This window comes from Capsaspora owczarzaki, assembly GCF_000151315.2.
Source record: "Capsaspora owczarzaki ATCC 30864 unplaced genomic scaffold supercont2.16, whole genome shotgun sequence".
Lineage (NCBI taxonomy): Eukaryota > Filasterea > Ministeriida > Capsasporidae > Capsaspora > Capsaspora owczarzaki.
In genome coordinates, this window is record NW_011887307.1 from 441,015 (window position 1) to 468,008 (window position 26,994).

General features: G+C 54.6%; 10 protein-coding genes across 10 annotated transcripts; 4 read left to right on the forward strand and 6 right to left on the reverse strand.

Moving 5' to 3' along the window:
- The first annotated feature begins 270 nt into the window (after nt 1-270).
- Nucleotides 271-1,922, forward strand: CAOG_07876 (ubiquitin domain-containing protein 1). Its single transcript, XM_004342911.2, has 3 exons — nt 271-504; nt 809-1,036; nt 1,338-1,922. Exons 1-3 carry the CDS (start codon nt 339-341, stop codon nt 1,709-1,711), a joined length of 768 nt encoding a protein of 255 aa, XP_004342961.2. The 5' UTR covers nt 271-338; the 3' UTR covers nt 1,712-1,922.
- CAOG_07877 (pre-mRNA-splicing factor ATP-dependent RNA helicase) lies at nt 1,915-5,408 on the reverse strand. The gene is made up of 8 exons (XM_004342912.2): nt 5,245-5,408; nt 4,157-4,679; nt 3,950-4,045; nt 2,971-3,820; nt 2,749-2,871; nt 2,404-2,648; nt 2,201-2,319; nt 1,915-2,112 (listed from the first exon to the last, which is right to left on the reverse strand). Exons 1-8 carry the CDS (start codon nt 5,322-5,324, stop codon nt 1,995-1,997), a joined length of 2,154 nt encoding a protein of 717 aa, XP_004342962.1. The 5' UTR covers nt 5,325-5,408; the 3' UTR covers nt 1,915-1,994.
- A 123-nt stretch (nt 5,409-5,531) lies between these two features.
- Nucleotides 5,532-7,534, reverse strand: CAOG_07878 (2-oxoglutarate and iron-dependent oxygenase). Its single transcript, XM_004342913.2, has 2 exons — nt 6,796-7,534; nt 5,532-6,681 (listed from the first exon to the last, which is right to left on the reverse strand). Exons 1-2 carry the CDS (start codon nt 7,520-7,522, stop codon nt 5,615-5,617), a joined length of 1,794 nt encoding a protein of 597 aa, XP_004342963.2. The 5' UTR covers nt 7,523-7,534; the 3' UTR covers nt 5,532-5,614.
- Nucleotides 7,535-10,333: 2,799 nt separating this feature from the next.
- Nucleotides 10,334-12,319, reverse strand: CAOG_07879 (hypothetical protein). Its single transcript, XM_004342914.2, has 2 exons — nt 10,573-12,319; nt 10,334-10,466 (listed from the first exon to the last, which is right to left on the reverse strand). Exons 1-2 carry the CDS (start codon nt 12,221-12,223, stop codon nt 10,423-10,425), a joined length of 1,695 nt encoding a protein of 564 aa, XP_004342964.1. The 5' UTR covers nt 12,224-12,319; the 3' UTR covers nt 10,334-10,422.
- A 146-nt stretch (nt 12,320-12,465) lies between these two features.
- Nucleotides 12,466-13,997, reverse strand: CAOG_07880 (TatD DNase domain containing 3). The gene is made up of 3 exons (XM_004342915.2): nt 13,808-13,997; nt 12,662-13,625; nt 12,466-12,593 (listed from the first exon to the last, which is right to left on the reverse strand). Exons 1-3 carry the CDS (start codon nt 13,945-13,947, stop codon nt 12,510-12,512), a joined length of 1,188 nt encoding a protein of 395 aa, XP_004342965.1. The 5' UTR covers nt 13,948-13,997; the 3' UTR covers nt 12,466-12,509.
- Nucleotides 13,998-14,386: 389 nt separating this feature from the next.
- CAOG_07881 (hypothetical protein) lies at nt 14,387-16,898 on the forward strand (the record flags this gene model as incomplete). Its single annotated transcript, XM_004342916.1, has 7 exons — nt 14,387-15,824; nt 15,929-15,967; nt 16,067-16,119; nt 16,224-16,309; nt 16,393-16,426; nt 16,528-16,728; nt 16,815-16,898. 7 exons carry the CDS (start codon nt 14,387-14,389, stop codon nt 16,896-16,898), a joined length of 1,935 nt encoding a protein of 644 aa, XP_004342966.1.
- Nucleotides 16,899-17,274: 376 nt separating this feature from the next.
- On the forward strand, nt 17,275-20,730 carry CAOG_07882 (hypothetical protein). Its single transcript, XM_004342917.2, has 2 exons — nt 17,275-17,560; nt 17,651-20,730. The coding sequence occupies exons 1-2, from the start codon at nt 17,485-17,487 to the stop codon at nt 20,551-20,553; spliced, it is 2,979 nt and encodes a 992-aa protein (XP_004342967.1). The 5' UTR covers nt 17,275-17,484; the 3' UTR covers nt 20,554-20,730.
- Nucleotides 20,731-20,772: 42 nt separating this feature from the next.
- CAOG_07883 (tripeptidyl-peptidase I) lies at nt 20,773-23,761 on the forward strand. The gene is made up of 8 exons (XM_004342918.2): nt 20,773-21,004; nt 21,439-21,554; nt 21,629-21,827; nt 21,922-22,053; nt 22,147-23,005; nt 23,124-23,286; nt 23,398-23,495; nt 23,570-23,761. Exons 1-8 carry the CDS (start codon nt 20,798-20,800, stop codon nt 23,656-23,658), a joined length of 1,863 nt encoding a protein of 620 aa, XP_004342968.1. The 5' UTR covers nt 20,773-20,797; the 3' UTR covers nt 23,659-23,761.
- On the reverse strand, nt 23,709-25,208 carry CAOG_07884 (hypothetical protein). The gene is made up of 6 exons (XM_004342919.2): nt 25,074-25,208; nt 24,578-24,845; nt 24,361-24,421; nt 24,244-24,280; nt 24,024-24,148; nt 23,709-23,933 (listed from the first exon to the last, which is right to left on the reverse strand). The coding sequence occupies exons 1-6, from the start codon at nt 25,178-25,180 to the stop codon at nt 23,755-23,757; spliced, it is 777 nt and encodes a 258-aa protein (XP_004342969.1). The 5' UTR covers nt 25,181-25,208; the 3' UTR covers nt 23,709-23,754.
- Nucleotides 25,209-25,245: 37 nt separating this feature from the next.
- Nucleotides 25,246-26,994, reverse strand: CAOG_07885 (hypothetical protein). Its single transcript, XM_004342920.2, has 2 exons — nt 26,810-26,994; nt 25,246-26,682 (listed from the first exon to the last, which is right to left on the reverse strand). Exons 1-2 carry the CDS (start codon nt 26,948-26,950, stop codon nt 25,354-25,356), a joined length of 1,470 nt encoding a protein of 489 aa, XP_004342970.1. The 5' UTR covers nt 26,951-26,994; the 3' UTR covers nt 25,246-25,353.

The following is a 26,994-nucleotide window of genomic DNA, read 5'->3' on the forward strand; positions in this document are numbered from 1 at the left end:
GATTTTGGAGCGATGGACAGCCAATCCGATTGCAGACAACCCCCACTCACACCACTGCTCCCATCGCGTGTGCATGGTGCAAAAGTCACCCAATGCAGCTTCCTCTTCTACTTCAGGATGAATCAGACGGCACTTGCTTGGATGCTGTCAAATTGCCGATCGGATTGACTTTTTCTCATCGTCCTGTCACCCATCTCAAACATCAAAGTGATCACCCACAAAAAACAACATCATCATCGAGATTATTCAGACATTGAGTGACACTCAATAGAGCGATCAGTCTCGCTTCTTTGCGTCCTCAATTCTCAGTCTTCTCTTCACTTTTCTGCGTTTTTCACATGGGCAACTGCCTTGGCGGGAGTAGCGGAGGCGGCGGCGGCGGGCGCCCGCTCAGCCCGCAGCAGCAGCAGCTCCAGCAACAGCGGCAACAGCAGCAGCACCAGCAGCACCAGATGCGCCAGGGGATACCCGGCGGACGAGCACCAGCCGCACGGCAGGGCGAAGGTGAGCCACAATCTGATGACAGACAAGAGCGTGAATAAGGTTTCGCTTCTCCTACCGGTCCATGTTGAAGCTGGCATCCAGTGGAAGCGGATTTTGTGTACTGAGAGTGTGGCTTGAGTGTGTTCTTGCCTGGCTGCTCGCGTTGTTTGTTGAGCCATCGCTGGTACCTCTTGAATCGAACTGAGAGGGCTGTCGGCTGAGCACGAAAGAAGCAGCGAGCTCAACTTTTTGCCTCGCTCTCACTCACTTCGCCCTGTGCCCATTCCGACCCCGCACACCTCTACACACACACACACATTTACAGTTGTCTTTGGACGAAACCAGCCGCTGGAACGCCAGCCACCGTCGTGGGCTGCCGAGGTCCACGTAAACCGGGCCATGCTCGCGCACAAGCGCGAAGAGTTTTGGAGCACGGCGCCAGAGTTTGGCGGCCAGCGCGAGATCTGGCAGGCGCTCAAGGGCGCGGCAGAGACTTCGGATCACGCCCTTGCTCAGGCCATCGTCGACGGTGCTGGCATCAGTCTGCCGCTTGGTAAGATTTTGGTTTCAAAAAGAGAGCGAACAAAGAGCAGGCTTTTTCCCAAGCTTCTTTTTTTTTTTTCTTTTGTGCCACTGTGGACGGAATCGCGGATGTGCCACCAACCAACACGAACACTGACATGATCATCACATCGAGCAGTGTTGCAGGAACGCAAACTCGCAGCCAGATGTCTTGATCGATTTTGCGACTGTTTTGTTCATCATCTTTTGTTTTGCTCCACAGCCCATCCACGCCCATCCAATCCAGCATGTAACTATTGCAACTCACCAACATCACGTGTGCCAACTCGTAGGCCAACTGACAGACGCGTACGACGAGCGTGGATACAAGTACACGGTGCCGCTGTTCTGCTTGAGTGATCCATCAAACCTCGCGGCGGACGATCAGCCAGATCCGGCCAACGCTATTGCGCTGGATACGCAACGCACTCTCGACAAGACACTACGTCTGCGACTCTCCACCATGAAAGACGTCAAACTGCCCTACAACGACCAAGATACCGTGCTCGAGCTCAAGCACCGCCTCGCGGCTGCAGAGAATATTCCGGTGGCATCTCAGCGCTTCTTTATGAGCGGCAAGGAGTTTGCCGATCGAACCGTCATTGGCCTCGTGTCTGTACCACAAGGATTTGTCATTCAGGTGTTGGTCCGAGCTGCAGCACCATGAGAATCAATCTTTTGGGTTTGTTATTTGATGTCGTTATCGTTTTTTGTTTTTGTTGTTGCTGTTGTTTTTGCTGTAGCTGTTCAGTCTCACATGCCTTTGATTGTGCAAGCATGTGAATGTGTCGTGTCTCTTTCGTTCGAGTTTTTCTTGCTCCTCTTTTCTCAACAAATCGAACAAAACAAAAAAAAATCCAACATGAATTTTCGAACAAAAAGTGCATTTTTTTGGTTTGTTTATTGGTTTGTTTGATTGATTTTGTTCTTTCAGACCCTGAAAATCACATTCACTTTCGTCCACTGCCGGAAGGACGCGAAGAGCTCTGAACGCGCTGGAGAATACGCTTTGTGTCGCCCTCGGGGAAGTTGGACAGATCGTAGTATGCAGGCGCGATTTCGAGAAGCCTGCGGGAACGCAAAAGAAAATGAGAAAAATGACCTTACAGCTTGAAATCACAAGCAAGCAGCTTTGCCTCCGAGCGAGCTCTCTTACCACTCTGGCCGGACCTCCGTCACAGTGCGGATGTAATTCTTGGTGGTCAGCACAAACTCGTTGTACACCAGCCATTCGGGCTTGTGATCGAGCGCGGTGGACGGGTGCATGAAGACGACCTGCGAACAATGACATCCAGTGAGTCAATCAGAAGCGAAAAAACTCCAACAACCACAAAACGACAAGGAAGAACTTTGCCAAACCTGATTGTCCTTGACCGTAAGATAATGGCCTTGACGCTCGAGATGCGCAACTTGCATAAAGTAGCCAACAACAAGCACTTTTCGGATGTTGATGTAGTACGACTTGCTCGTAAAATCGTTGCCAGCCTTGTCAAGCTTGAACTTGTCGCACATGCGCTCCAGCTGCGAGCGCACGCTGTTGGCCGACTTGAGCGCACGCGAATTCAAAAAGTTCTCGTAGCACCAGTTGGCGTCGTCGTAGCCGGCTGTCAGCAAGGACAAGTGGAGATGAGTGACGAGGCCAAAAAACGAGCGCCAACTAGTCACACCACAACCGCGCCACAACCGCGAAAACTGCACCCTTACCGCGCTTGTAGGCGTGGAAAACGTTCAACAAAGTGAGGTGATCGCCGTCAATGTGAGCAAATCGCATCTTTGCTTCATCGGCAGCCTTCTTGGCATCGCGAGGGCGCACGAAAACATTGGGCACTGCGACAACAACAGCCACACAAAAATTGAAGAATCAGCCACGCTGAAAGCACAAACCAGACGCACACATGCTCAAAACAATACAAAAAAACACTTTACCTGAAAGCATGGCAACAATGCTGAGAGTCTCGTTCAAGCACTTGTGGTTGGGAGCATCCACAAGCATCTTGGCCATCTGAGGATCGAGCGGGAACTGGGCCATCATGCCACCAAGCTCAGTCAGGTCGCCATCGTCGTTGAGAGCGCCGAGGTAGTTGAGGAGCTCGAGGGCACGCATGAGCGTCTCTGGCGCCGGGGGATCCATAAAATCGAAATGAACCAGATCGTCAATGCCAAGCTGCTTGAGCTGCAAGACGACCGAGCCGAGGTTGGAGCGAAGAATTTCGGGGTAGGTCTGCTCGATAAGATCGCCCTTGAAGGCCGTCTCGGTGTACAATCGGAAGCACTTGCCAGGACGGGTGCGGCCTGCACGACCAGCGCGCTGCTGTGCGCTGGCCTTTGAAATGGGTGTCACCAAGAGGGACTCGACGCGAATGCGGGGGTTGTACACCTTCTGCTTTGAGAAACCGGGATCCACCACGTAGACGATGCCATCAATGGTGAGCGACGTCTCGGCAATGTTGGTGGACACGATAATCTTGCGGCCAAAGGCGCCAGAGGGCGAATCGGCGGGCGCTTCGTCGAAAATGCGCTGCTGCTGCTGTGGTGGCAGCGTAGAGTACAGAGGCACAACTTTGACGGGACCCGAGCTCGAAATGTTTTCAATCTCCTGCTGGATTTTGCGGCAAGCGTCTTCAATTTCCTCCTCGCCCGTAAGGAAGACGAGAATGTCACCGCGGTCATCGCAGGTATGGATTTCAACAACTGTGCGAATGGCGGCTTCGAGGTAGTCGCGCTCGGGCTCCTTTGTGTAAAAGACCTCGACGGGGAAAGTACGACCAGGAACAGTCTAAAGAGAAAAGGAAAAGCGAAAAAGCAAAAAAGCAAAGACGACACAATGATATGTTGGATTGCAAGGGCCATTTGACGAGAAAGCAGTCACGTAGGAAATCGAAACAAAAAAAGCGGCAATCCTTACCATCAACGGGCAGCTGTTAAAGTACTTCTGGAATTTGCCGGCATCGAGCGTAGCACTCATCACCACAAGCTTCAAGTCGGGGCGCTTGGCGCAAATCTATGGAGATGGAGAGAGAGAGAGAAAGTAACACAGAGGGGGTCAATGGACTCGATCACCATCCATCATCGATCACTTTGCTTAAACAGAACAAATCACACACTCTTTTACCTCCTTCAGCAAACCCATGAGAATGTCTGTGGCAAGCGTGCGTTCGTGCGCCTCGTCGAGCAGAATGCAACCGTAGCGACGAAGCTGAGGGTCGGTCATGGCCTCGCGCAAAAGCATACCGTCGGTCATGTACTTGAGAACAGTCTTCGGCGAGGTCAAGTCCTCGAAACGGATGGAATAGCCAACCTCTTCGCCGAGCGTGACGTCAAGCTCATCGGCCACACGGGCAGCAACACTCATGGCAGCAACACGACGAGGCTGCGTGCAGGCAACGCCCTGACCCTGAGGCGCGTACTTGAGCACCTCCTCCATGCACCACTGCGGGATTTGCGTGGTCTTGCCCGAGCCCGTCTCACCGACCAGCACCATGATCTGGTTCTCGTTGAACAGACGAATAAACTGCTGGCGGTACTCCCACACGGGCAGCTTGAGACGCTTCTCGAGGATCTTCTTGTACTTTTCCGAGAAGACACGCTTGGTCAGCGGATTGATATGCGACGGCACCGCGTCGTCGCTCACGTCTCTGCAATCCATCAAAGTCATCGTCATCGTGTTGTGCAAGTTCAAACAAAAAGTAAGAGGAGTGATTACAAAGAGGATTTCAAGTCACAGTGAGTGGATTGTGTAACCGGGGTCGGAATCTCCCCCCTCGCATTCAGAGTCGCCACCTCGCCCAACTTCCAGCCCTTCAATGCCTTGTACTCAATGTTCACAAATCACAATAAAAGTCGTGTGACAAGGAACAAGACGCGAAGGACATTTGGTCGACAAGCCGACGTCCACTTTCCGTCTCCTTGAGCTCTGACTTTGCTCAGCGGAGACCAGCGACAAGCCCTGTTGACAAAAGAGCACGAGTGATGTTCGATACGACGTTGTATTGTTCTGTTGCAGGCAGCCCTCTTCTGAGTGTGGCTTCAAATGCCAAAATGCATTGAGCTGCAAAAGGCCACACGTGGACGAGGGGGCCAAACACACACGGGGGCCCAATGCATCCCCCCCCCAGCCAAACGCCCCCCACCCCATAGATGCACAAAGAGAGGTCCACTGGTTGTTCAATGTGAGAGGCGGTGAGCTGTGGTGGTTCGTACGGGGACGACCGCTTGCTGGTCGATGCAGTGGCCTTGTCCATTTCAACTTCAGAGGGGTCGATTTCAAGGCGACGCTTCATCGATCAGACAACAAAAGATGGAATCAAAGAGAGAAAAAAAAGAATGAGTGGGAAAAATAAATGCAGCGAGTGAATCGGACGATGTGATCATAGGAATAAAGTGGAAACAGCGACAGATCACCGGGATGAGATGGCGAAAGATGATCAACCAGAGCTCGGATCTTTGAAAAGTTCAGGAATTGCAATCGATCAAAGTGCGCGCGTGCTTCTGGAAAGAAGATGAGGGATTTGTGGCAGGGAAGACTACAGTACAGGATATTAAAGAATAACAAAATAACAAAAAAGCATCGTCACTCCGCCGCTTGCTCCTCAGACTCCACGTAGGATAGCGCAGAGCACAGGTACGAATGCGGACAGGTACTGTTCACATACTTGACAAAACGCAGCGCATCTTCGGTGCGATAGACGAGCGAAAGAGAGTTGGCGGTGGGCATCACGGTGATGAGCTCCTCGTCTTGGTCGCGCGCCAGGTAGCTAATCCAGCCGCCGTAGGCCGTGTCCCACACGACTTCGGCGTTGCTGTGCATTGTTTCAAGACCAGGGAGAAACAAGAACACGTCCAGGGCAGGAGCGACCTCGGCAGTGTCGCCGTCGTCGATGAGCGTGTAGCAGCCAGACTGCACCCGTCGCAGCAATTCTCGGGCGTTGAATGACTCGAGGCGATCAAGGCCGGTGAGCTCAGCAAGGAGCCCGCGGAAGGCGTGTGAACGCAAAAACCGCAAGTACCGGCCGAGTGGGGAGGTTGGCATGATGGCATCGCTGTCGGCCAGGGTGTCATACGACCTCTTGTGCGGCGGGCCCACAGCTTGCCAGACGGAGCCGTGGGCGCGATTGCGCTGATTTGACAGCTGCCAGAGCTGGGCCATCAGCGGGCCAAGCACTTCAGCGCGCAGAAACTGCTGCAGGTTGATGCTCGACTCGCGTACAAACTGTTCGTGCACGCGCACGCGGGATTGGGCCTTAAGGTACACTGGGTTGAGCCACTCAGATAGCAGCAGGTTGTCGTCCTCCAGCGGCTTTGGACCCAGCTGAATTTGGGGAAGGCGAGGCTCAAACATGGGTGCTTGGCGGTGGAGCGGGGGCCCGTGAAACCAGCCGTTGATGGAATTTCTCGCTTTGGAGGACGAAAAGACCTCCGCTACCTGGTGATGAGAGGTCTCGGTCACTGGAAAGAAATTGAACGAGTTCCACCTGGGCCACAACGAGGCGACAATCGACGTGGGTGCGTTTGTCGCCGGGTTGTTGTCAAACAGATCAAGCGCGCCACCGTCCACGGCAGCGTTCCAATTTGGTGACAAGTAGAGGATGAAGGCAATGCGTCGCTCGTCCAGTTCGTCGTCGTGGCACAGCAGGACGTCTGGCAAAAGTGGTGTGTGTGGAGTGCGTTCATCGGCGAATCGGAGAAAAAAAAAAAAGTCAGACATAGAGGAGTAGGCAGACGCAAACCACAAGCAACTAGACCGCGACATACCTGACTGTGCATAGCTCGAAAAGGTCATGGCGACGTTGGAATTGAGCTCAATCCCAGTGATGGAGGCGAGCAACGCGCGCACGGGTCCTTGGAGCACATCCATGATCGGCTTGAGCACCGGAAGAGCTTCCGCATCCATGTTCTTGAGGTCGTCGCTCTGGCGAAAGTTGTACAGGTCGTTGTTCTTGCGTCGCAACGGCTGGCAGAGCAGAGTGGCTTCCAACTGCGCCAAGTACGCGTGCGTCGCTGGGCTGTCTGCTGCGTGTTCCAAGCCGCTCTGTCGCTGCTGCGCATCGATCTCCGACGAATGAGTCGTGCTATTCGGCAGTGCATCCAGGAACAGCGGCAGACTACAGCAATGGAACGGGTGCGCAAGTCCGACCGCGGTGGATTGCTCAGCCCGAGCGAGATGCTCGAGCGCATCGTCCGTCCCGCAGCCCACAACGACAGTCTGGCCACTCTCGACGTTGAACACGCATGTCTTGTTTTCATCGAGTAGCGCGCGGGTGGCCTCTACGAACGCTGCGCCCTCGTAGAATGGATTCACGCGGAGGTCGCCGCACATGTTACGGACTGGTGCTCCATTGCTTGTCGTCCTACTACTGCTCGTGCTACCGTCATCATCCATTGGATCATCCGATGACGAGTCAATCTTGCATCGCTTGGGTGCGGCTAATTCCTCTGATGGTGGATCTTCTTGCTTGTGCGCTCGTTTGCTGCTGCTCATCGATGGTAACGCAGTAAGAGGACTGCCTGCCTTGATCTGATCGGTTCTGATCTGATCTGCTCGAAATCCATCTTGTTCTCATATAATAGCAATGATAGCTCAGTCTTCTTATTTTGACAACACTGGCACAGAATGAGCACTGGCATCAATCTGAAGGCAAACACTTCGACGCTGATGGAGGCCTGGAACGAGGTCCGCGACGTCAAGTCCAGCACCAACTGGTGAGGGGTCCCCCATCTTGCTAGTCTCTTCATTCTATCCATCATCTGTCCCTATGGAGACGAAGGAGGGGAGCAGTGTGATCTGTGGTCATTGTCATTGCCATTGGTTTTGAGCTCATCTCTGCGTCGCTTCTACTGTTGCTCGGCAGGGCGCTGTTCGGCTACGTTCCCAAGACGTTCGATCTCAAGGTCGAGTCCACTGGCGGTAGGATCATCCGCTCATGCACTCTCAACCCCAATCCACTCACACATCAACACGAACAATAGAAGAATCAAACATTGAATTTTCTATCTTTTTTTATTATTTTTTTATTTTTTATTTTTTTTATTTTTTTTATTTTTTATTTGTTTTGTCTTGGCTTCGGCTGGTCGAAGCCACACACTGCGAGAGGAAGGCTGGCGTTGTTGATGGAGCGGATGTGAGCCAGACCGCGAGGCGGGGACGCGAATCTCCTTGTTTGCCGCTTCAAACAACGAACGGCACGGAAAAAAAAAAAGAAAGAAAAAAAAACCTGAAACAGGAAACTCAAACAAAAAAAAAAAAAAATCTTTTGTTTTTGTCAATTTCTATTGAATTTGCATTGAATTTTGAACGTTGCATTGAAAATTGTATGGAAAACCAAAACTCAAGTCTTTCAACAGTGATTGTGATTTTGACTAACTTGTTGTGAATGTTGAATTTTGGTTTGGTTTTGGTTGTTTTATTGCTCCAGAGGGCGGTCTCGAGGAGCTCAAGGAGGAGTTCAACGAAGGTCGCGTCCAGTACGCCGTCTGCCGAGTCATTGACGAGAAGACCGAGCTCCCAAAGATCATCTTCATCTCCTACGTGCGTATTGAACCGAGATCGATCACAGGATGGATTGCAGTGTTTTCGCTGGCTTGGAGAGCCTTGAAATTCACTGATTCGATCTTTTCTTGTCCCTTTGCTTTTGAGCAGACTGGCGATGGTGTCGAGCCTACCAAGAAGGGTCTGGCTGCGTCCCATCTCTCTGACATTACCAAGATGTTTTCGGTACGTCCCTGGGATCAAGAAATGCTGTTTCTGGTCGAAATATTCATTTCGTTCGTTTGTTTCGTTCGTTTGTTCGCTCGTGACTCTCTCAGGGCTTCCACATCCAAATCAATGCCCGCGGTGAGGCTGATGTGGATCCCGCGACCATCATGAAGAAGGTCCGCGAGTCGTCTGGCTCGTTCTACTCGGTCCACAAGGAGAAGCCGAAGGCTGAGGCTCCCGCTGCAGCTGTTGTACGTCTTCTCGTTTTGTTGTGCTGTGACGTTGATATCATGAGCCTGCCCCCTTGCTGGAACCATCTCACTTGAAAACCGATCGCCGTGTGTGCGCAGGGCTCGGTGTACGAAAAGCCCAAGATTACTGCAGGCAACGCTTCCTCGTTTAAGAACCGCTTTGACGGCAGCGGTGCCTCAGACAGTGCATCGCGTGTGGCTGAGGAGCGCGCCGCCCGAGCTGCCAAGGAAGCTGCCGAGCGTGAAGCTGTACGGTTTTTTTTTTAATTGTGATTTTACGTGCGGAGGTGTTCATCGCTTTTTGACAATTCCTGAATTTGTTTGCTTGCCGCTCGTTCTCATCTATCACGTAGGAGGCTGAACGCACCGCAAAAGCAAAGGCTGCTGCCCCCGCTCCGGCTCCTGCTGCTAAGCCTGCCCCTGCTCCTGCTGCCAAGCCTGCCCCTGCGCCGGCACCCAAGGCCGCGCCCCCACCGGCAGCCAAGCCCGCTGGCCCCTCGGCTGCGGAGCGTGCTCGTCAGGAAGCCGAGGCCCGTGCTGAGGCTGAGCGCGCTGAGGCGGAAGCCCAGGCGGAGGCCGATCGCATTGCTGCCGAGGAGCAGGCTGCTGCTGAAGCTGAGGCCCAGGCTGCCGCTGAGGCTGAGGCCCAGGCTGCCGCTGAGGCTGAGGCTGCTGCTGCCGCGGAGGCTGAGGCTGCTGCTGAGGCTGAGGCTGCCGCCGCCGCTGCCCAGTACGAGGAGCAACCTGCTGAGGCGTACGCTGAGGAAGGCTATGCCGAAGAGGCCTATCCCGCCGAAGGTGGCGAGGCGTACGCGGAAGCCACGGGTTTCACTGTTCGCACCCTGTACGACTACCACGAGGGCGGCGAGGACGAGCTTCAGTTCGATCCCGACGTTTACATTTACAACTGCACCGAAGTTTCCGAAGGTACAGCGATCGTCCGAAACAAAGAGGCGGATTGCTTTTGTTGTCGTCGTGGTTGTTGTTGTTGTTGTTGTTGGTTGAGCTTGATCTCATTGGTGTTTGTTTGCATCGATTCAGGCTGGTACCAAGGAGACCTCGATGGCCGCGTCGGTCTTTTCCCTTCAAACTAGTACGTTTTCTTGTATTTGGTTGAATTTTTCATGTGGTTCTTTTGATTCTCCTCGTCTGACAGCTGCACTCATTTTGCTTTTTTGTTTTTGGTGTGTTTCGTTTTGCTTGCGCAGCGTCGAGGTGTGTGAGCAATAATGGACACATGTTGAAACCATCGTGGCTCAAGCAAAGTTGCTCGTTGTGGATTGACCGTGATTTTTTTTTTTGTCACCCTCAAAGAAATTGGGCTTTTCTCCAAAAAAAAAAAAATGTTTCGATATTGACAATTATGAACAGCGATCAACAGTTGGCAAAGACACTACGCTGGGCGATTTGGAGAGTGGGGTTTTGCGATGTTGTTCAAGCCTCCAACCGCCTGGGCTTCTTGCGGACTTGCTCTGCATCTGCCCCAAAACATACAAGCGAAACGAACGAGGTTGTGTGAGCGCGACTCTCCAAACCATAAAAAATGATAAAATCATATCATCTTCAATGAACAGGCATGAGTACCTCCTGCTTCGCTCGTGCTTTGTGGAGAGTCTTCAGACTCGCTCGATCCTTCAATGTCGACATTGAAGGAGGTGGACAACGGCGATGAGGGAGAAGACGGCGCCTCTGAATTTTCGGATGGTGCTGGCGAAGGCGCTCGCAGCTGAACTGAGCGTTCGCGCTGACGTGAAAGTGTCGTGTCCGCTGCGAAAGATTGCGTGCGACGCCGCCGATTCGCAAGCGAACGGTCCATCTGGTGCTTGGAAGTCATGGTCGAGGTGGTCAGCGCAAACTGGTGCGGGTTGATCATCAAGTCCCCGACGACTGCTCGAGTGGGATCTTTCGCTACGCCACCGCGGCCGTTCGATGGCTTGGCAGCACCACCAACCCGACCTGCATGGCTCTGTCGTGCTTTCCTGGCTACATGCTCGGGTTTGTCCTCGTCGGAGTCAGAGCCCGAAAATGTGGCCGTGGCGGAGCGCTTGGCTGCAATCCGTCCGTTGGATGCACCACGACCGGCTGCTGGGGTGGAAGCTGGGCCGTCTGGTGCCATGGAGGCGACGTGTCGAACAACCTGCTCGTACTCTTCGGCGCTCATGTGCTGCTGGAGCAACGCCATCGCCTGTTGGTTGTGCTGCTGGAAGGCGTTAATGTTCGCAACGACGGAATCCGTCATGAACTGCAGCTTGACAATGAAATTTTGTGCGTGCTGCAGGATGGCGACGGTGGACGTCTTGGGGTTGTTGGCAATCTCTGGAATCGCGTCCTTGAGTGCAGTGAAGCAGTCCTTGAGGTGTGCTCGGCGGTTTTTCTCGAGCAGATTGTGTGTTTCGCGGTTTTTCACCCACTGTGTGCCACTCGTGCTGCTCCCGCCGCCGCCGATGGAGGAGGCTGGCGAGAATCCGCCGCCGCTGGCGGGCGAGTCGCCGGCGCTCATGCTTGCCGCTCGCGACCGCTTCCCGCCAAGCTCGTTCGGCGACATGCGTGGAAACGCACCACCGGCTCCAGAGACCATTATACCTCGTGCACCACCACTATTGTTCAAGTCAGGTGCGCTCGGCCCGTTCGGGTTGTAATTTGCGGTAGAGCCAAAGCCAGAGAAGGACGCCGACGCGCGCACTCGCGTGCCTGTCATGCCTCCGAGTCCTGCGTATTGGTCGTGCTGAAGAGGAGGAGGAAGAAGCGCATGGGCAGCATCGTACGGCAGTTGGGGCTGCTGCAATTGCTGCTGCTTGCGATGGAGATACGGGTCGAACAGCGGCACAGCGCTCCGTGCAAACTGCGCTGGCAGCAGCGGCGGCGGCGGCGGCATCATCATTGCTGTCGTCTGCATTGTGTTGCTCCCTGGCATTGCGGGATGTGGTGGTGGTCGTAGTGGTTGTGGTGGTTGTCCTGGCAAATTGTACGCCTCCTGCTGCTGCTGCGACCCATTCAATGGAGCCATTCCAGCCATTCCAGTCACCGGAGCGATTGCAGTCATGCCAGTGTTGGCACCTGCTACTGCTGCTGCTGCTGTTGCTGCTGAGGTGGTCGGCTGGCTGCCGTTGTTGCCATTGTTATTGCCGCTGCTGTGGTTATTCGGCTCCTCGTCGCTGCTGCCGCTGCCGCTGCCATCCTGCTTGCTGGCAGCAAGAATCTTGGCCGCCTCGAGCAGAAGCACTGCTGCAGACATTGGTCAAAACAATTGCAGCGGTGTGATTTTAGGGAAAAAAAGAGAAAAAAATTGAAAATTCAAAAAAATAAAAAAAATAATTTCTGAGTTTTGAAGAAAGAGTGGAAAATTGTGATGGAAAAATGGGAGAACAGTGAATAAGAGCTGCGGTCGGAAGGGAAATCGTAACTGAATGACTTTTATCGAACAATTCTCATGAATCAAACACAAATCGCCAAAAAAAAAAAAAAAAAAAAACAAGAATCGAGAAACAGCTCACTCAAAGCGTGCCGACAGACAGACGCGCCTACGCCAGAAGACGGGCGAGCTTTGGGAAGATTCGAATGGCGTTGGCGGTGGTAATGCGGACGACCTCCTCCACCGGGATGTTCTGCGCAAGTCGAGCAAGTTGTGAATAAAAGTACAAAAAGACCAAACTACCAACCCGCAACCCCTTACCTTGATGCGAGCAACCGCCTGTGCAGATAAATACACATTGGCGGGTTCGTTTCGGGCAGGGTCTGGTACTGGTGGCACCAAATCGTCAAAGGCCAACGGCGGTGCGGCTGAAGCCTTGGAAGCCTTACTGGACGCTTTGCCACTCGAACTGCCTTTCCCCTTCGATGACGACGCTAACGAGGACGACGAAGAGGATGTGGCTGTGGTAGTAGCGGTAGCTGGAGAACTGCCGCTCTGGCTCGCGACAGCTTCTTCGGCTTTGACATTGTCTGCTTGACTCGAGCTGGCAGGCGCGCCGCAGCAGTCTCCAGCACTTGCGTCGGCACCTGCAGCTGCAGCAGGCTTTGGCAGTGGTGCCAGCGCTGGAGCATCGGTCTCAAGAAGCAAGTTCTCGATGGGGATGGTCGCGACAACCTGCTGAAAGTGAGGAGAGCGAACCACGTTTGGTGGAACGGAAAAGCAGTAGCCCAGGGCAACAGCGCGCTTGGCCACGGCCGCAGATCCGTCAAATGCATGGAGCAAGACCTTGTCCGCCTGCAATTCGGCCAGCATCTCGACGACGTACTTGCCGGCGTTGCGGGAATGCACATTCACGGGCAAACCATGGGCCTTGGCAAACAAAACTTGCTCTCGAAAGGCGGCAATCTGGTTGGCCTTGGCAATACGCTCCCGCTCGTTGGGATCAGCACTTGCGGCAGTCGACGACTCGACGGTGACAATTTCGGCAGTCGGTTCGAGCTTTTTGAGGCGATAGTCCTCGCCACGCAGAATCCAAGGACTGTAATCGAGCCCAATCTCACCCACAGCAACAAGCACATCAGCGTGCTTCTCGAGCAGCACCATCATGGCGGCGGTCTCTTCGGGTCGGACTGGGCGTGGCACGCCGCTCTCTTCGTGCTGCACCGGGTGGATTCCCAGACATGGCGCGGCAAACTCGGGATGCGCCGCAGCCAACTCGAGCACTCTGCGAACAAGATGCGACAAGAGAATGAGCAAGCAGGTAGTTTTGAGTGAATTCGACGCGCGCGGCGTGAACCAAACCCATCCAATTGTAAATGTAGCAGAGGTGCGTAAATTTCGCATTATGCAACGGTGCGGATTGCGTGATTTCGCTGTTGCCACCCCGTCTCCCGCGTCTGGGTGTACCTGGGTGCATCGTGGTGATTGACAGAGACGCAGAGAGCAGCGGCGACGCCGTGTGCTTTGGCGCGCTCCACCACGCTGGCCGCGTCGTGCGCGAAATCAGGGTACGCAAGATGGACGTGAGCGTCGACCAATCTCAGCATAACAAAAAAAAAAGTGATAAATGATCAACTGCGACCAAAACTAAATAATAAGAAGCAAGACTGAGTTTTCGGGCTGTTGAATTGGATGAAACAAACAACTGTCAGAGCCATTGTTGCATTGAAAAAGCCATTGTCGTGGATTTTCTGCGTTCTCTGCATTCTGCCCTTTGTGCATCCAACATGGATCTGATATGGTGATATGGGAGGTTGTTTTGTCGTGTTTGAAGTTATAAAACCGCCAAAAGGCTGAACGCAATGGGCTGACAGACAAAACAAACGATTTGGTTGTGCATCCCTCGTCGCTTGTGTTGCGATCTCGTGCCGAATTGTCAAAGATGAACAAATGCTTCGAGATTGACGAATTTAGAACATGCTCAGTCAGTATTGCATTTCGTTTTGTTCCAGCCAGCCATCTCGAAACAACTTGGGTTTCATTGTCATGTTTCAACTTTCCCGCCAACAGTCGACCGGATCGTCGCCCGTCCCGTCGTCCTCATCCGCCGCCGCTACGTGGCAACACGCGACGCGCTACGATCGTCCTATGCCGGGTTTGCATCCGTCACTGCATCACGGCACCGGCGCAAAGGCGCCGCAGCAGACGCAGACGCAGCCGCCAGCGTGGATTTGGCGGGAGCCATCCAAGATGAACGCCAATTCAGCATTGGTCTCCAACAACGCACCGCCGCTGCCTGCCATTCGACTGACCAGTCCAGACACCTTCTTCGGTCAGGAGGATCCAGCGTCAGTATCGTACTCGGCTGCGCTGTTGCTTCAAGGCGGTGCGACGACCGAGAGCGTGAACGCGTTTCCAACCGATGCGCGCCAATCCTCAAACCCAGTCCATTGGCAGGAGACAGGACCACAAACGCGTGTGCACCCGCAGCGCCAGCAGCAGCAAGTGCAACATCACCAGCAACACGCGCAACAGCGAGTGCCAAACGCTGAGCAGCACGATCGCCAGCCGCTTGTGCGAGGTTCAAGCCAAAAGAGCATGCAAGCGCAGCCGCAGCGTGCTTTCATCACGCATCCAACCTTTGGAGCCAAGTTACAAGCGTATGGTCCTGCTGCTGGGCTGCAGTCTGCGAGACATTCTGGTCGACCATTGGCGCCCTCGCTGGGTTTCCCGCCAAGTCATTTTGCTCCCTTGGCGCCCGCGTCGAACGGTGCCATGCCGACGACACTGCGAGGAATGGAAAGCATGCCCTACGTGGCTGAGCAGTACTCATCGTCTGCGTCGACCAGCACGGCCGCCCAAGTCATCGAAGCGCTTTCGCACAGGAACGAGCAAGCGGTGCCTTCCAATCGGGACGGATTGACGCTCTCTCCCCTCCCTCTATTCGCTGATGAGCCATCCGTCCTACTCAAGTCCAGCACTACCACAAGCGCGCGTTCGGCCGACGAGCTGCCTCTGGCAGCGTACTTTGCGGCGGATTCTGCGAAGGTGCCGACCCTGCCGCCTGCCAGACCAACCGGAGTGAGTGCATCACTCAGAGATACGACGACCACCACTGCTGAGTCTCGAGGCAGTAGCTTGCAGAGTCAGGTTCGCCGCGTTCCCCAGCCGCGAGCGTCCACGACCTCGCGCAACGTTGAGTCGACCGCGATTCCTCTCGTGGCGCCCAGCCCAGTCAAGGCAGCCCGTCCTCGTAAGCTATCTCGTCTGGATCCTACCTCCAAGACCATCCGTAGGCTGGTGTTTGATGTTCAAGCGGAACAGACTGTGCCGTCCATGCCGGCAATTCCAAGTCCTCGCGCCCGTCCAGCTCCAGCTCCAGCTCGCGCTGTACCTGCTGCCGAAATCCCCGCAGCCACCGTGCCGCAGCCCTTGCATGATGATCCAGAGGTTGCAGCGTCATCGAAGACGACGTTGTCCAGTGGTAATGTGATTTGCTCAATGGTCGACAATCGCCGTTTCGGCCAACGATGTCTTTTTGAAAGGTCTCACCGTGTTTGGCGTTTGGGCGGGACTTCTCGTTACCAGAACATGTCCAAAAGCTAAAGGACTTCTTGCGCTTTGTTGGTATGGCGCATGAAACGGAATGCATCTGGCTCGGAGCGTTGTTTTGTCTCTGATTTGATTTTTGCTTGCGTCTCTCGTTTTTCTTTCCCCTTCTCACAGAGGAATCCGAAGATATTTGCCAGTTTCTCTCTCTCAGCGAGTACACTGATAACGTGAGACCTCATTCGCACAAACTGGCGCTTTCAGAAATACGATGGATGGTGGTTGCTCATCCTGACAAGGGCGGGTTTTGTGCGTGTACGGTTGCGTTGCCCAGTACATGGTTGCCGCTGTGTTTGTCTACTTTTGCCGAGCTCAACTCCAAGCTCACGAGTTCACCAGGGCGAACTTCTTTGCAATGCTGTAAGCGGACAAGAGCAATCGGTTTCGGACGACACGACCGTTGTAATCCTCACGTGATCTTCCACTTGCTGACCTTCTCACAGACACCTTGCTCATGTCATGGAAGAAGACAAAGGGGTAAGAAGAACCGGGGACACCACTCTTCCGTTTGCATTCGCTTGGAATTGATAATTCTCGACTCAACGCAATTACGCCGCCTCTTGCGTCATTGTGCACAGATCGGCAAGCTCCATGTCGTTGGCTTCCACATTGGCTGTGAGCCTGACATTACGGCTGAAACCTTGAAGGCCGGCGCTGGCCCAAACTACACGGAATGGCAAAAGTGGAGGGAAGCGTTGCGTCAATTTGACGCCCTCATTCTCGTCCTCTGGCAGCGCATGGATCATCGCGCAGCCCTCAGCCACAAACTCTGCGACATGGTAAATTTAATTTTGCAGTAATTTCTTTTGTGTTAGAGATGGACGGTGCGAGTAGTGCTGACTTGCGCCGTGATGCACAAATGCAGGTGATGGCGGCCGTGCCAAGCCGGTTGTGGGGACGTGTGCGGCACCTCTCGGATGTCAAACGTTATATGAATAAGAGTCGTTGATGTGTACTTCTTGGAAGAGTCGTGCGAGCTGGTGTGCACCGTTTTGGAGCTTTAACTGCCGTCAAGTCATTGTGGACGAGTGAACACCCCAACTGAATTTTGTAGCTACCTTGCGCTTGCCGCTGTATTTTACCTCTACTAATAAATTCAGCATTGATTTTGATATTTGGTGTGCATGTGGGTAACGTTGCACGACCACAAAGTTAGCTCGACAGACAGCGTGACCGATATTTTGGTGCTCTCGATTCGAATGTTCGTGCGTTCCGCCTTGATTTCTGAATATTAAAACACTCATCTCCATGCATGGCGTGGAGAGGCGACTATGCTTGTTTGGCGCCCATGTTTGACTCGCTGCAGTCTAGTTTTTGTCTAGCAATTGGCGTTCATTTTCCTTGTTTCACTCTTGTTTCAAGTTTCATGATTTTTCGCGCCAATTTCACTCTTTTTGCCAGTCCTTCTTTTTTGTTTTCCGCTCCCTCCCTTTTCACTCCACGCTGTCTGAACTGCAACAGGACAGACTCGTGTCTCAAACATCGCTGATCCCCCCTTCGTGTCCCGAGTTGACTTTTTGACCCGACCCCCACCTATGTCGTGGACCGCTTGGCTCGAGCCCTTGTTCGTCTGCAGCCAGCCGTCCATTGAAATCCCGCCTCTTGAACATGGTACAAGTCTGCCGTGTGTGTCTATGTGTGTGTGTGTGTGTGTGTGCGAGCGCCTCGCTTGTTCTAACTGTCGATCAATCCTGTGTTCAGGCGTCGTTCTTGGCCGAAATTCGCTCCCAGACTTGAACGGCGACAATCGCTGCTCGAGACGCCAAGCCACGCTGCGGTTTGACCCAGTGACTGGTGCACTCTCTGCCTGTGCGCATGGACTCAACCCGTGCACCGTCAGCCGTGCTGCCGCGGTGCAAACAGGCAACGCCGTCGCGGCCGACTCGACTGCTGCCGCCACCCAGCCCGAGTGTGATCCGCTGCCCCCCAACACGGCGGTCGAGCTGCACGATGGCGATGTCTTTCATCTGCTCATCACGGCATTTCCGTTTCGGGTGCGCATCCTGCCGCCTGGCGGCGTGCGCGCCCCTCGCATGGCCAATGCGAAAACCACCTTGCTCGCTTCGTCGACCACTTTCGTCCAATCATCATCTCCTCACGAGGGTGGTGAAAATGTAGCGAGTGTGCAAGATCAGCACCGCAACAAGCGCCGAGTTTCAGCTCTCTCCAGCGACCAAGACGGCAACGGCGAGCCTACCCAGCGATTCCCATCGATTGCTTCCAGCTCGAACAAGTCCGCGGAAACTCGCAAGCGCGTCAAGCTCGGCACGTCTGACCAAACGACTGACGCATCTCTACCACCGTGTGTCCATGGACTGGCGTGCACCAGCACCAACTTGCTTCACTTTGCCGAGTTCGCTCACCCGACGGCGTCCACTCCGGCTGCATCTGTCCGGCACGCCTCCTCCGCTACTCGACTCGCGCGCAAAGCCACACTTGTGGAACAAGATTCAGGCGAGGCTGCTGCTGCTGCTGCTGCTGCTGCGTTGATTTCGCCGATCGTTCGCCAAGCCACATCGCTCACGCCACGTCTGCTGCTGCGTTCGTACACGGCCATGTCCGAGAGCGAACGACGATTGGTCATTCAGAAGGCCAGCGCCCTTTCCAAGGAGCTCGAGGTCACTCGGCAGCAGGTGGCTGCGCGCAACGACGAGATTCAAGATTTGCGAGCGACGCTTGACAATGGCCTGCTGCTTGTGGAGGGCGAAAAGGAGGCACTTGCGCGCCCAGACAACTCGGTGACCTACTTTCCGCTGTATCCGTCGCGGACATTTGCTGCGACCGCAGAGCAGCTGCACTTTCGCATGGCGGAGTCGCAGTTTCATCGCTTGCTTGAAGCCACGCCCACCAATGTTCCCGTGAGCCACCCAGCGACTTCTTCTTCTTCTTCATCGACACACCCAAATGGCCAGAACGACGCGGATGAGCTCATCGCGAGCACCTCGGGCGATGAAGAGGACGAAACCTTGCCGGAACCGGCCGTCCACAAGCTGTCCAAATCCCAGCGCAAGCGTCTGCTGCGGCGTGCCAAGAAGCAGAAGGCCAAGCGCGCTCAAGTTCCAAAACCGAGTGCACCGCAGCAAGCAACCATCCCAGATCAAGACAGCAGCAGCAGCAGCAACAGCAGCACAGACGACGGCTTGGACTTGAGCGACCTTTCGCCAGCTCGGGCAAGCAAGCCGGACGAGTACAAGTACTGCGTCACCTGCGTCGAGTATGTCGTCGCCCCGCGACTTGTCCGTCGATTCCAGCAAGCGCGGCAACACATGGCAGATCAGCTCGGACCCTCCGAGGCACTCCCCGTGCTGGCATTCCACGGCACGTCCCCGAGCAATTTGACGTCGATTTGTGAGCAGGGCTTCCGCATGCCTGGCGATCCCGACTTTGTGGCAACCACAGACGATGGCTTTTTTGCGCGAGGCGCCTACTTTAGCGAGTACCCTGGCTACGCCATGGGCTACATTGAGGGGCATACCAAGCTGCTCGTGTGCCAAGTTCTGCTCGGCCGGTCGCATCGCTGCACCGAGCTCATCCTCGGACAAGAGCGCGTGCCGGGCTTTGACTCGCACGTCAGCCCCGACGGGCGCGAGCTGGTTGTTTTCGACTCTGCGCACATTCTCCCGTGCTACATTGTGCACTTTGAGAAGCGGTCGTTGGCAGGAGGCCTCAGTGTCATTGCCGGCTCTGCTGTCGAGGAGCGCAAGGAAGCCCTTGCCCAGCAGCTGCGTGACGCCATGCCGATGATTGAGACCGACGACGATGACGGTGATGATGTCTCTGGCCAGCGGGCGGAAGAAGACGACGAGCTCACGGTTGCAGCGAGCGCAACTCGCGCCAAGGCTCAGGCGGCGCTACGTGCCCCGGCCTCCAACTGTCTGGCGGGCTTTGTTTTCCAAATCGATGCGCGCCACATGCTGGGTGGTGGACTGGTCTCCCTCACGACACTGATTCAGCGCCATGGCGGGCACTTTGTCTCCTCTTCTTCACTGCCCAACAACGAAAACGCGTCCTCGCTTGCGCACCTCTGTGTCGTGAGCGCTCAAGGTCCGTCCGGCGTTACAAGGCGCTCTGCACCCACTCCTGGCACCCCTGAAAGCAGAATGTGTTTCAAGCCAAGTACGCTCAAGCAGTTTCCTATGCTCGTGACCGAGCATTTCATTTACGATTGCACCGAACGCGGCCGTGTGCTGAATGCAAACGCGTACCGAGTTGAGGTGCAAGACCATCCTGCTGGTGGTTCTCAGTCCCGCCATGCGTCACCGCTCAAGCAACTTGCAGAGCGCTCCTCGCCAGCCCCTGAAGCAAGCGCGCCCGCCGCCATGGATGAGGAGCTGCAGCCTCCCGTCCACCATCTTCCCAATGCTCAGTGCTCGGAAGAGATGGGTGTCTCATTCGCTCCGGTCACAGATATGCTCCGCGTTGCAAAGCAAGACGCGTGGAACAACGCCATCAATGACAATCAAGAACCTCCAGCAGATGATATGGATGTTGATGTTGTCGGTGACGAAATGGATTCAGATCCTTCATTTGCAGCTGCCGAGCATTCTACCCATGCGCCAGACAAGTCGCCATCGCGCGGTGGATGGGGCTGTCTGGTGATGTGAGCGTACGTGTTTCGATCATGACGGCTGTTTTTCTGTCTCTCTCTCTCTCTCTCTCTCTCTCTCTCTCTCTCTCTCTCTCTCTCTCTCTCTCTCTCTCTGTTCTTTGGTGTTGCATCGTTGCGGTCCGCATTGTTTTTCTTTTCAAATGTAATCCTTTTCGTTTGACTTTGTTGTCTGATCAACCCTTGTTTGGGAACGAAGCGATGGCTGCAGTCATCTTCTTTCTTTTTCTTCAAGCGGCAAAATGCAACGCACTCTTCTTGTGCTGGCGCTCCTTGCCGTCTGCGCTGCGGCCGCCCCGCTCGGCGATCTCGCGGTCCTCGATGCATCGTCCGCGTTCGCCACCACCCGCCGGCTCGTTGCTCGGCCGCAGCTCGCCGAGTGCAGCACGGACAATGGCTTGGCGCACATGACTTTTGCGCTCCGCCTCCAGAACAAGGCCGCGCTCCATGTATGTGTTCCAAGCTTCCTCTTCTTCCCTCAAGTCCAAATAACACTAATAAGCACTCGACTTTGACCATCGTCATCGCAGCAGCCTGCTTGCTGTGCTTTCCGCTGCGATTCGATCATGTGTGAATTTGTTTCTGGATGCAATTGCTGTGGGTGGAACGGAGTCATGCGGAGTCTTTTTTTTTTTTTTTTTTTGGTTATTTTCGGGTTGCGTGTGAATTCGGAGTTTTCGAGTGGTTTTTTTTTAATCTCCGTTTGCTCTTTATTGATATGCTCAGTGTGTAAGTGTGTAGCACGCAATGTCTATTCTGGTGGTGGGTGGCTGGGGAAGTGGGGGAAGTGGGAGAAGTGGAGGACGATTGCTCACAATCGAATTGCTGGACGGTCTGCTGATTTTTTTTTTGTTTGTTTGTTTGATATCTGTCATCTTGGCAGGATCGCCTCATGAGCGTCTCCAGCCCCGAGAACGCAGAGTACGGCAAGCACATGACTGTGGACGAAATCGCCTCCATCGGTGGCATCACGCGCGAGAACGAACGCGCGCTGGCTTCGTAAGTCTTGAAAGAAAAGGTGTAAAGTCGAAAACTCTGAGAGACTCACCCTCGCCCGCAACTTCTGACCGCAGCCAACTCGCCGCATTTGGCGCCAAGACCTTTGCCCTGTCTCAAACTCGCACATTCGCGTATGCGTGCTTGCCAATTTCGGCCGCCCAGGTGCTCCTGGAACGCCAGGCCGAGGCTCTTCCTGTTGGCATGCGCCACCTCATTCACACGATCGTCCAGACCCGCTCGACCATGCTGATGGAGATTGAGCCGATTCGTCTTGTAAGTGGCCTGAGGTTGCCATCAATCGTAGTTGCGAACGGATGCATTCATGGTTTTGTCTCTTTGTTTGTCTGCTTGGTTTATTTGCGAACAGACCGAGGCTGCGCCGGCTGCTGCTGAGCACTGGAAGTACTCGCGATTCGGCGGTGTTGAAGCCGGAGCTCTGGGCGACCCGAACGCTCAAAAGACCGCGTACCAAATTCCCCTCACTCAAGTCGCTACCAACGTAAGCGCCCCGCTCTTGCTCACAGTCAATCTCCCCCGCCTGCATCTTATCCTTCCTCACTCTTACCTCCATCTCTTTTTTTTCTTGCAACAGACTTCCCTGGTCCAAATGGTCTGGGGCACTGGCACGTTTGGCTACACGCCCGCCGACCTTGCTCAGTTCTACAGCACGTACAACGTGCCCAACACTGTCAACAACCTGCACACTTATGGCATGCAGGGCACGGTGAATGGCGACAACTTTATTGAAGGCACTCTGGACTGCACCTACATTAGCGGCATGGGTGTCGGCGTGCAGACGCTGATTGCAAACACTGACAACGACTCGTCGACCGAGTGGGGTCCCGGATTCGGCCCGGCACTGCTCAACTTTGTGTCCACTCTTTCCAACCAAAGCACTCTGCCTCACGTGCTCTCCATGTCCCTTGGCTCGCTCTCCTGGGCCTCGTGCGACACGCTCTGCCGCGATGCCGTGTCCAACACCGGCGGCAAGCAGTTCAACTATGACGACTGCATTCAGTACATGCAATCGCAGCGACAGGTCTGCATGTACACTTCGCAAGACGAGACGGACAAGATCAACGACGAGCTGCTGGTGGTTGCGCTGCGCGGCGTCACCATTCTCGCCGCCACCGGTGATGGTGGCAGCCACTTTTCCTTCGAGCCCTTCTCGGATCTCAACAAGATTGGCCGCGCGCTGAATGTCGTCAGCTGCTCCAAGAACTTTCCGACCTTTCCGGCTGCCTCGCCGTACCTTTTGGGTGTCGGTGGCACGCAGTGGTCTGGCACTGGCACTCCGACCGCTCCGATCGCGTGGACTGCCTCTGGTGGTGCCTTCTCGTGGCAGTTCCCGATGCCCGACTACCAAAAGGCTGCCGTTGCTCACTATCTCAGCACCACCCAAGGCCTTCCTCCGGCCAACTCGTACAACGCGTCCAACCGCGCCTATCCCGGTATAGTTGCATGATTTCATTTCGAGTTATTGTTTTTTTTTTTTGTTTTTTTTTTCATTTGAAGGAAATGGTTTGTGTGGGTTTTGTCTCTCACTTGCTTCTCCTTTTTTTGTTTCAGATGTCGCCGCTCTCGCAGACAACGTGCCGATCGTCTCGGCCGGGAAGGTGATGAACGTCGGTGGCACCTCTGCCTCGACGCCTGCCTTTGCTGGCATTATCAGCCTCCTGAACGACATTCGATTGAACAAGGGCTTGCCTTCGCTTGGTTTTGTCAACACTCGGTAAGGCTTGGCGTTGATTCCTGACGACCCAGCACCTTTCGTATCGTTCATCGTTGCTGTTCTGCTGCTAAACCTATTCACTCAATCGCCACTTTGCTACTGCGAACATAGCTTGTACCAAGTCGCCGCTCAACACCCTGGCGAGGCGTTCTTTGATGTGACGGTCGGCAACACTGCCTGCTCATCGAGTGGATTCTGCTGCGACAACGGTACAGACTTTCTTTTTTTTTTGCTGTGAACCATTGCTTGCCTCCAACATGCTAATCGCCTCTCTGTCACACAGGCTTCCCGGCTGCTGTTGGCTACGACCCAACTACAGGCCTTGGCTCCCCGCTCTGGCCCGGCCTTGTTCGCTATTTGACCAGCGATTAAGTTGTTGTTGTTGTTGTTGTTTGTCATCACTGTAGATCAGTGATAAGTCGTGTCAATGAAAGTAATTGTTTACTTTTAAATGCGGCATTGAACCAGTTAGTACAGGGCAGCAATGCGCTCGTCGTTCCAAACAAAGAATTCGCCGCTAAACGATGAAGGGGCGCGCAGGGCCACGACTGCCAGTGCTCGGGCAGGAACCTCGGGCTGCAGAATTTCTCCCGATGACTTGAGGTTGATGAATCGAGCGGCCGTTGCGGGGTCGAGCACAGCTTGCGCTAGAAGGACGAAACCAGACATCGCAAAAATCGATGAGTGTCGGATTCCCGATGAGCACTTTCAAAGCATCCTCGCAATCAACTACCAACCTGAAGAGCCTCGTGTCGTCACTTGCATGGCGGTGTCAACGACACCGGGCTTCACGGCGACAGAGACGATTTCGGGCTCTTCGGCAGCCAACACACGGCTGAACATGTTCAACCCAGCCTTGGAGCTATTCCACAACGGTAGATTCACAAGAGCAATCCGTGAATAACAAGCACCTGATACGTATAACCAAAGCAAGCAATTGAAAGACAGACAACTTACACAGAGTACGCGCCAGCTCCAACCATCGGCGATGTTGCTGTTTGGCGCAGAAAAATCAAGCAATCATTTCAGTTCCCAAAATTCCTTGGAACAGCAACCACACAGTGTTCTGTTTACCTGCGCCTGAGCTAACATGCACGACGCGACCCTTGGATGCTCGCAAGTGCGGGATGGCCAACTGAAGCACCAAAGCAAAGGAATTGGTGGAAGTGAGATCCATCAAAACGCATCATGATTTTTGAGCATAGGCTCAAAGCAGCAGCATATAGTGTCTGAGCAACTGAGACAGCGTGTGTCAGAGTCTGAGCACACACACACACACGAGCGCGCGCACCTGAGTGAGATTGAGCGGGCCTTGGATGTTGATACGCATGAGCTCGGCCCACTCGCCGGGATCGACATCAGCAATGCGCTTGACGGGCTCGAGCAGTGCGGCGTTGTTGACGACGGCGTCGATCGCGCCATAGCGCTGGATGGCCGTGTCGACAAGCTGCTTGGCGATGGTCCGGTCGGCGACATCGCCCGCCACGGCAACGCAGCTATCCGCGCGATGGGCGTTGAGCGAGGCAGCGAGTTCGTCAAGCGCACCGGCCGTCCGACCACTGCGCAACAGAGCAAAGCACACCAGGTTAGTCGTGCAGGGGAGCTTTCAATTCTCGGAAAAATCTCAGAAATCTCAGAAGAATTAGAATAGAAAATCGCAGTGTCACATTTCAGACCAATTTCCCATCATGTCGTCCACTCCTCTGCTTGTATTCTGCTGTATTCTGTCAAAATCATCTTCACCAGCAACATTCAACATTCAGACACTTGGTTTTGGTTCTCGTTACTTGATGACAATGCGGGCGTTCAAGTCCTTCACCAGAATGGTGGCGAGCGCAAGTCCAATGCCACGCGACGCGCCAGTGACAATCACGACGGCGGATGAGGAGGACATGTTTTTGCTATCGACGACAACAAGTAAAGAAGGAAGACTGAGTTCCACAATAATGGGCGGGCAACTGCTTGTTGGAAGAACGAGTATTGGTACAATTGTATGCAGTGCGGCAAACTACACTAGAACAGGAACAGAAAGCACAAACGAAACAAGTGGAACAAGAAAAAACGCGGCTACTTGTCAAACGAAATCAACGCCCAACGGCCGTTGCTCAACCAGGCGGCGTCCTGCTCGGCCGTGCGCTTGGCAACACCGGGAGCAAGGCCTGCAACAACCTCTGCCTTCAGAGTGCGGAGGGTGCAGAGAGGGGCTGGATGGAAGGTGTGCAGCGCGGTGCTGAATGGCGTCGTGGGAATCCAGAGACGATCGCCAATCAAGCGGCGGTAGTTGAGATCGCCCTTGAAGATGAGGAGATTGGACTGCTGCAGCGTGGCGTAGAGGTCGCTGGCAAGCGTGGGCAGCTCATGGTAGTCTCCTGGAAGCGTCCAGTACTCGTGCTCGACAATGTGCCATTTGCCTTGTCCAGCGGCTGTAGCGTCGCCAAGTCGCACGTCGCGCCAGCGCCGACCTAGAGCATGCACGACGGGCTCGGTGGAGCAAGCAAGCTGGTTGACCATCCAGTGAAAGTCGCGCTTGGTAACGTCGCTGACATACCAGCCGTAATCTTTGACGTGAAAGTAGACGTCAACCTTGCGGCCGCTCGCAAAGAGTGGCGCGCTGGTGAGCCACTCGGCCAGAATCAGGTCGGTGAAGAGCTCGTATCCAGCATTATCGAGCACAAAGTCAAACCGCACGCAGGACTCGGGCGCCAGTTGCTGGTCGAGGAGCTGGATGTGTGCCCAGATCTCGGACGCGGCGTTGGCCAGAATCGCCGGTCGAAGGGCGTTGAGCTGCGACAGCTCGCTCGACTGCAACTCTTTGAGCAGCTCCTCCTTGTTGGTCGCACTCGGATGCAGGGAGAGATCTGTCTTGTTGCCCCAGAGCGAAAACTCGAGCATTTGCATAAACTGCTGCGTCAGGAGCTCTGCTCTTCTGACTGGCTGCTGCAAATCCTCGAGAGAGCTCGTCAGCAGACTAGACAAGGCCAGGATGCTGGATTGGGCTGCAGCAAACGCAGTACGCTTGTCGCTCTCAAACACGTCGTCGAGGTTGAGCGGCAGCGCAAGTGGCTTGCCGTCATCACCGTGACTGGCAGACGTGGTTGTTGGCTCTGGGTTTGGCAATGGTGTCAGCGCCAACAAACCCTCCGTAACGAGGCAGGACGAGCGGATGCGGCGGTACAAGTATCCCTCCGAATACAACATGTCGAGCGACGACCAGCATGCAGCAGACTTGCTCTCCGCCGACGCGCCGCCATTTTGCGCTTCGGCTTCCAGAGCAGCAGCAAAGTACGCCCTCCACTTGGCGGCGTCGTGCAGATCGTCTGCGACTGGCAGCATTGGCTTGTTGTGCCACAAATCGTACTTGAGCGCGACCATTTCGGCCAACAGTGCCTTGCTCGCCTATTTATTCAATCAATGTGAGTATCATTGTTCACCAACAGCCAGCCAACAGTAAGGTCAGCTTGGGGTGTGAGTGAGTGAGTAGAGTCGTAGAAGCACTTCAACCCCTCCAAGTTGTAATGCAGACCTCGTTGGCTGGAGCACCGCGCGCAGAGAGCATGCTGATGATACGGGTGAGAATGACGGGAAGCCGCTCGCGCAGGGTCAGCGTCGCAAAGGAGCGGTCGGCGAGGTCGGACGAAGGTCGCACGCGCGGTGGCAAACTCATTCGCAGTCTGAGAAAGAATAGGAAAGAGAGTGTGTGTGTGTGTG